The following is an 8,017-nucleotide window of genomic DNA, read 5'->3' as shown; positions in this document are numbered from 1 at the left end:
AGGGCAGAGATCAGAGTGATTAAGAGAGTAAGAGCTAGGGGAAGTGGCTATGGGCTGAGTTTTGTCTTCTTTGGATACGTTGAGGTCACTCATTAGAGTAGTGAATTCCTGTCAAGGTGCTGAGTAGCATTTAGGTTTAGGAAATAAGTTTACAGGTTGAAGCCAGGGAATAGCTTCATATGACTATTTTAAGTCACAGTTACGGCAGCATCAGCAGAACCTGAACCCTCTTACCTCTACAAAATCCTTAATTTCTGCTGGCCAAGCCCCTGTTTCCTCCTCTCAGTCTCACATTTCTCCTGGCCAGGCTTCTCCTGATTTCTCCATATCACTTATCTTTTTAGGGGCATGCTTATGATGCCTTTCATGATCTTAGACTATCTGTCAGTGCTCTGTTGGCTACTCTATTCCTGAGAAAAGCGTCACTTAAGACACGATGGAAAAGGACACCAATGTCCATCAGAGCACCCTGCACAATGTGCCCAGCAGCTCTGCACTGCCACAGAAGTGTGGTTCCTGCCAACATGTTTTGTTTCAAGAATGGCTCCTATGGCTCCAGGGTAACTTTACCCAGGCACTCCCTTCCCCAGGCCACACTACTCTTGTCCGCAGGCCCCATGTGTCTCTCCAAGCCTCCCCTCTTCCCCTGCAGTAGTAGTACCTCAGCGCAGCAGGTTGGTGCATCTCCAGGCTCAGGGGTGCTTCCTGAGGGCCTGCCCCATGTGGGGAGTGTTGGGGAGGAAGAGAGCAAGGTCATCTCCTGGGGCATGGCTGAGCACAGCCCAGCCATCCCGCACTGCGAGCAGGCCCCTGCTCCCAGTCTGAGGCACACATGTAAGGTGGACACTTCTCCATCAGACCAGATTCACACAGGGCCCTTCAGCCCTGCCCTAGTAAGAGGAGTGACCTCATCCTCCTACTCCAACCACAGACAGCTGCTAAAGCCCTGAGTGTCTCTGTTTCTCACAGCTTTCACCCAAGTCTTTCTCCTGGCCCTCCTCACTGCCCAGCACTGCCTCTCAGGTGCCACTCAGTGACCCTTCAGAAGGGTCTTTGGGCTTTCTCAATTGTCCTGGTGGTTATTAGCACCTTCCTGGCTCCTTCCAGATTGCAGAGGGAGTCTTCTTGTCCATCAGGGGTCCTGTACTGGCTCTGGCTGGGACGGAGTTACTCTCTGCAAAGCAGCCCCTTGTGGTACTTTGTTTTGGTTGTGTGACCAGTGATGGTCACCCACAGTTGTGGTTGCCATTTTTGAGCATTTCTTGCACAGCATCAGGGACTTCTGTGTCTCACAATTTCTGAGTTTTACTTGGTTTTTCTATTCTGTCCCCAGTTCCTCTAGAAGAAGAGAAAGCAGGTGGCCAATAGGCGTTTATCTGCTGGATGCATGGAGCAAGGAGGTATCCGTGGTGCCAGGAGATGGAGGTCCGTGAAGCTGCAGGAGCCCTGCTCTCTTGCCTGGGAGATCCCCAGCACACAGTGCCTGTGCCCCGCAGGGCCAGCCCCGCTCCCCAGGCCAGCACAAGAGGCCTGGCCCAGCCACAGAGCAGCCTGCCCTGAGCAGGGGCCTGCACAAAGAGCTTTCCCTTTCTCCTTTCCCCATCAGTGCAGGCCCAGCAATGCTGCCCTGCTCTTCCCCAGGGCCATCCCTGCTCTCAGAGAGCCTTACCCAGGGCAGTGTGTCTGTGCTGGCCTCGCCAGCCGTTGCTTCTTCCATCCCCGTGCTCCCCAAAGGGCCCCGAGCTGTTGGTGCTGCTGTGAGAGCCAGGGGCTGTGGTGCCCTGGGACTCCCGCGGGTCTCCCCCCTGCCCGTGCTGCTCAGGGTGGGCAGCAGACCTACATCCATGGGGATCTCTGCTGCTGAGCCCCTTTCCATGTGCCCTGATGGCTCAGCAGCACAGGGCAGTGCTGGGCAGAGCCATGGGGTGTCTCTAAGGGCACAAAAGGCAGGCGAGACCTGCACCAGACCTCACCCATAGCACTTCAAAATGGTTATCCTCAATTACTCTTCAGTCTTATGGGCCTTTGTCTGCTGGCTCTTCACCACCTCTTGTGGCATTGCAGAGCCCTCCTTTAGACCATGGACTCCTCAGATTCCCCTTTTCCTTTAACAGACCTTTTTTTGGATGGTCACTCATTTTATGAGGTTCTAATCACTTCATCTGAGGACCTTGTCCCTGCATATCCCCTGACATCTCCTGGAAGCTCCAGATTCCTCTCCAGGCTGGAATCTGCTGCCTGCCCCGCTGCAGGGGGTGCAGTCCCATGCAGATAAGTTTAAGATCAGTTGTTATCTCCTTAGGCAAGTTCTGTCATAATGGAAGCTCTTGGTTCTGCCCTTGGTTCTTCAGGGACCACCCTGGGACTTTCAGCCTGTGTCTTTCACTCCATGAAGAACCCCCAGAATACAGAAGAGCAGGGAACAGCCCCTTGGTTTCCAGGCTCCTGGGTTTACCTTCAGCAGCCCCTTTTGTTACTGTGGTGCTAGCAGGGAAGCAGCTATGACCCAGGGCTGCACAGTGCCTGCTGCTGTCTGCAGGGATGGGGATGCCACTGCAGAGAAAACAGGGCTGTCATTGAGGCATATGAGAGCTCAAGACCAACACAGATACAAGAGCACAAGAGAACAATGTGGAAGCCAAAAGAGAGCAGGAAGGAAAAGGCCACATCCTGCTGCTGGCCATGGCCATGTCTCCAGGAAAGCAGCAGCCCCGAACCGAAGGCAGCAGAGAGGCAGAGCCCAGCGGGCAGTGAGGGGCAGCCCCGAGGGCCACCGGGGCTGCTCCTGCATGTGGAAGCTGGGCTTGTGGTCCTGAGCCCATCTTGTGTGCTGGGGCTTCTTCCCCAGCTCCAGAAAAAATGGGAAGAGATGGCAGCTGAGACCAGTGAAGTTCTAATGGCTTTATTATTGGGTTTATCTACACAGGGAGCCATCTTCAATAGGAAATAATTGATTCTAGGGGGGGGTTAAAAATAATATTATTTAATTCAAAAGCGAAATACTTAGAGAAAATAATAATACAGACATTTAATAACAGAAGACATGATATTATTTTATTTCTGAGAAAAACTAGGATTTCTAATATTATGTATAGTATTATAGATGAATCTGCTGAAGATGTGTGTATTCAAGTAGAGTCCTGATGGAATCCCTTAGTTCCCAGTTCCTCATACTGTAGATGAGTGGGTTTGCTGCTGGAGGTACTACTGAGTACAGAAGTGACACCACCAAATCCAGGGATGGCGATGAGATGGAGGGAGGCTTCAGGTAGGCAAACATGGCAGTGCTGACCATCAGGGAGACGACGGCTAGGTGCGGGAGGCATGTGGAAAAGGCTTTGTGCTGGCCCTGCACAGAGGGCATCCTCAGCACTGCCCTGAATACCAGCACATAAGATACCACTATGAAGACAAAACAACCAAAGGCCAAAAAAATACTAAACACAAGTGCCCCAACTTCCCTGAGGTAGGCATCTGAGCAGGAGAGCTTGAGGATGTGGGGGATTTCACAGAAGAACTGGTCCACAGCATTGCCGTGGCAGAGGGGAAGGGAAAATGTAGTGGCCGTGTGCAGGACAGCATTGAGAAAGCCACTGCCCCAGGCAGCTGCTGCCATCTGGGCACAAGCTCTGCTGCCCACGAGGCTCCCGTAGTGCAGGGGCTTGCAGATGGCAACGTAGCGGTCGTACGACATGACAGTTAGAATTGAATACTCTGAACCAAAGAAGAAGACAAAAAAGAGAACTTGAGCAGCACATCCTTGATAGGAGATGACCTTGGTGTCCCAGAGGGCATTGGCCATGGCTTTGGGCAGAGTGGTGGAGATGCAGCCCAGGTCGAGGAGGGCCAGGTTGAGGAGGAAGAAGTACATGGGGGTGTGGAGGTGGTGGTGGCAGGCTACGGCGCTGAGGATGAGGCCGTTGCCCAGGAGGGCAGCCAGATAGATGCCCAGGAAGAGCGCGAAGTGCAGGAGCTGCAGCTCACGCATGTCTGCGAATGCCAGCAGGAGGAACTCACTCACAGAGCTGATGTTGGGCATTCTCTGACTTTGTACTTGCTTGTCTGTTGAAGGTGAGAAGGCAGAAAAAGGTTAGAACAGACTTTTATGAAGAAAACTGGAAATAAAGCAAAAGGCTGGCTAACTCATATTCAGACAAGTGTCAGATCAATGAGCTTTGAAGTATTGCTGCAAAAAAACTGAGCTGAATGCAAAGCAGAGCTGCAACTATTTCCCTCACTTTATTTTATTCTAGTTGCCCTATCCTAGTTGAGGTATTGGATTTTGAAACTCCCTGACATTACTTGCACACTCACGGTGAAATCCTGTGTTTGCCAGGAGGCAAAAGGGCTGTCCCTAGGTGAAGACTGAGCAGAGCAGCTCTGCCCAGTGGTCCTGTTCTCAGTTGCTCTGTGTCACCTCTCTGAGCTGCAGGACCATCCCACTCAGATGTTTCCCTGAGAAGAAACAAAAGAAAACTGAGAGCAGAAAAGCCTGAGTCCAAGTGCATCTGGACAGAATCCTCACCTTGTCTCACGGGGTCTTAGCAGAATCTCAGCTCTTCCCTCCTAACCAGGGCTGCAGAAGCCTCACTCCAGCTTCCCAGAGACAGCCATCCAGCAGCACATCCAGGCATGGCCTTAACACGGAGGTGTCTCCTCCTTCGGGTACCTGGATGCTGCAAGGGCACAAGGATGCCACGAGAGAGCTGCATCCTGCTGGAGAGCATCATGCAGACCAGGAGGACACCCCTCAGACTGCTCTGGATATTCACAAGCTGGGGTATCCCAATATTCAAACTGCATCCCCTGCAGTGTCTGGAGGAGGCTCGGCCACCACACTCCTGGCTGAAAAGGGGTAGCTAGGTTATGACATTCACAGGGGCTTCTGCCAGACTTCCTCACCTCGCACTGCAACCCAGCAGGACTCTCAAAGCCTACTGCACTGCCCACTGCCCTCCCAGAAACAAGACCCAGCAGGAGGAAACCCTTCCAGGACCTGCAGCTGCATGGCCCTGCAGCCCGACCCTTACCTTGTCAAGGGCTGTGCAGGTTTCTCCTGCAGGCAGCTCTCAGAATCCTCCCACTGCCAACTGCCTTCAGCCCCTCTCTCCTTTTCTTCTCTCTGTGTCTGTGCCTCTGTGTCTCTTTCCTGCTGCTCTGTGCAGAGGAGCTGCTCCTGGGCACAGCTGTCTCTCTGCACCACGGCCCTCTTGCCACGTTCTCCCCTGAGCCCAGGAGCCCGGCCCAGCTCAGCAGCTCAGCACCAGCCCAAGGCACTGCAATCACCCCTCTGGGGGCTTTGCTGATGAGTCCACGAATCTCAGGCACTCAGAGACAATTGAAGACATTTTGCCAGAAGTCCAAGTCAGAGGCAAGTTTCCTGCAGTGTCCCCCTGAGGGCCAGCACTGACACAGCCTCCCTTGGAGCTCGTTAGAGCAGAACCCTGGAGGCAGTGAGGACAAGGAGACAAAGGCAATGTGAAGGTGACACTGATGTGTAGGAAAATTGGATATGTGTCACAAGCACAAGGGCCAGGCCTTGACCATTGTTCTCTGGGAATGGAGATCCTTTCTCTTCACACACTGCTCAGGGCTCTTTGTGGGGCAGTAGGAGATGGGGATGTGCATGGCCAAGTGCAGGAGAATGGTACGACCCCTGCTTGCTGCATGGTTGGGGGCGAGGAGGCGATGAGGCCCTGGTGCATTAAGAATAAGCTGTGTCCTCATAGGCCTCAGTGACAGTGACAACAGCCATAGCCATGGACACAAAGACCTGGGTCCTGCTGGGACTTTGAGCCTTGCCATTCTCATTGCTCCTCTCCATATGAGGATGTCCTAGTGACTCCCAGACCTGCACCTCTTTACTGGCTAGTTGTTGGCACTTGTTCGTGCGGTGTCTCAGGGGATCTGAGCTGAGTCTGATAACTCAGATCTTCTTGGTGGCCATGCTCCTCGTAAGGCAGCTCTGTAGGAAGCTGGTCTGGTTCCTGGTGAGCAGGCACCACTGCTCGTATGGCATCCCTCGTGGTGCCCAAGCGCTCCTCCTTCTTGAGAACTGCACACTCAGCAGTGTCCCAGTCTGCCCTAATGCATGGGGTTACTCTTCCTCTGATGTAGAACTGCGTCCTTCTCTTTGTAAACATCAAGAAGTTACTTTAGGTAAAATCCTGCAGTTTCTCAACATTCTCCCACACTCATGCTCCTTTCTGTCAGCCATTCATACCTGCAGGGAGATGGTTCAACCTTTGTGTGACTGTGTTATCTCTGACAAGATAGTAGCATTATGAGCTGCAGGAAAGTTTGGATAATACAGGAGTAACTGGCTAAATGGAATTGCAGCACAGTCACAGAAAGGTAGTGGGTGGAAGTCTTCCAGATTCTACTTTTTCTGTTCTTCATTCTCATGCATGCTGTCAGTTTGTCTGGAGCTGGGTCCTGAATGTTATGGGGCTGTGCAGGTCAAAGTTCAAAGGGCCAAAGCCCACCTGGAGCTCCATCTGTCTATTACTGTCAAAAGACAATAAAGACTGCTTATAGAAATACTTTAAATAAAAGAGGATTAAGGAGAATCATCATCCTTCATTGGACATGGGGGAAATCTGGTAATGATCTCGAGATAAGGTAAAGGCTGAGGTACTTAATGCCTTCTTTGCCTCAGACTCTAGCAGCAAGACCAGTTCTTCCCCTGGATATTTCTTCTTCCTTGTAGGCAGTGCCAATAATCCATGGTGCACTTTGTGGCATTTTTTTCTCTCCTGCTCTTTCCTACTACCAAAGTAAACTCCATCAGGGAGGAAACCACTCCTGAAGTAGGCATCCCAACCCAGCAGGCTCCTTGCGGCCTCTCAGCCAACCAGACACAAGTCACCTCAGCAGCAGCTTCCAAGCCAGGGGCCTGCTGCTGGCCTTGCAGCTTCTTGGCTAGACACAGCCAAGCCTTGTGCCTGCTGCTGTGCAGTCATGGACTCAAGCAGAAGGGACAGGACAACCCATGTTGGGGCCTTCTTTCTGTCTGGGTCCTCCTGGGTGTGTAGGCAGAGGGGATCCCCCAGTCAGCATGCCAAGCAGGTGCCTTCTGCTGGCCTAGCAGGGCCACTGCCAGATGTCAGCCCAAAAGTGCAGCTCCCAGGGAGAAGTCAAGGGTGACCTGCCACCTTCAGACACAACTGACCTCTCAGTCCCTTTCTGTGAGACGTTCCTGCTGCTGCCCTATCACGTGCAGAGACAGAAGTGGCCTCACAGTCACTGCCACTGTCACGTTCCTCCTGCGGTGGCAGGCAATCCTGAGGTAGGGCTCAGAGCATTCCCACCCATCTCCTCCTTGTGGCCCACAAGCTGATCAGACCCATGGCCCCTCACATTCATCTTTGAATGCCAAGCAACTGCACAGCAGCCTCATAGTTCTTCTCCTGCACCAAGGGGCCAAGCACCTTAAGTTAAGGTTCAGGAGAGGGGCTGAAGGTGATGAGGTTAATGCACAGGAACAGGGGCTTTGGGTGTTAGGTGTTCATGTATGGCATTAGGGAACAAGGCTCACCTTTCTGAGTTAGAGTTTAGGCAAAATTTTAGTGGAAGACTTCTGTGTGCTGCCTGGGGTGTCAAGCCTGTGGTTATATTATTGGCAAGTGTTGTGATTTTCAATTTTGTTCAGGTCTGCCTAGAAGTCCAGGGTTAAAGAGAGCCTTTTAACATTAGTGTTAAGGTAAGGGATCAGGGTGAGCAATAGAGTAAAGTTAAGAGAAAGAGGTTATGGGCTGAGTTTTGACTTCAAGGGAATCTTTGAGTTCAGACATTGGAGTAGTGGATTCCTGTCAGGGTGTGGAGTATCATTCAGATTTGTGACTTAAGGTTACTGATTGAAAGTGGGGAAGGGTCTCATATGACTGTTTTAAGTCATGGTTACAGCAGCATCAGCTTAACCTGAACCCTCTTACCTCTACAAAATCCTTAATTTCTAATGGCCAAGCCCTTATTCCCTCCTCCAAATCTCACATCTCTCCTGTCCAGCCTTCTCCTG

At 52.0% G+C, this 8,017-nt stretch overlaps 1 protein-coding gene across 1 annotated transcript; it reads right to left on the bottom strand.

Moving 5' to 3' along the window:
- Window positions 1-3,097: 3,097 nt before the first annotated feature.
- On the bottom strand, window positions 3,098-4,039 carry LOC311428049 (olfactory receptor 14C36-like; the record flags this gene model as incomplete). The annotated part of the gene is made up of 1 exon (XM_084539611.1): window positions 3,098-4,039. The coding sequence occupies one exon, from the start codon at window positions 4,037-4,039 to the stop codon at window positions 3,098-3,100; it is 942 nt and encodes a 313-aa protein (XP_084395737.1).
- Window positions 4,040-8,017: the final 3,978 nt, after the last annotated feature.

Source organism: Aythya ferina (genome assembly GCF_964211825.1).
Source record: "Aythya ferina genome assembly, contig: HAP1_SCAFFOLD_29, whole genome shotgun sequence".
NCBI lineage: Eukaryota > Metazoa > Chordata > Aves > Anseriformes > Anatidae > Aythya > Aythya ferina.
This window is presented reverse-complemented; position numbering and strand designations above follow the sequence as displayed.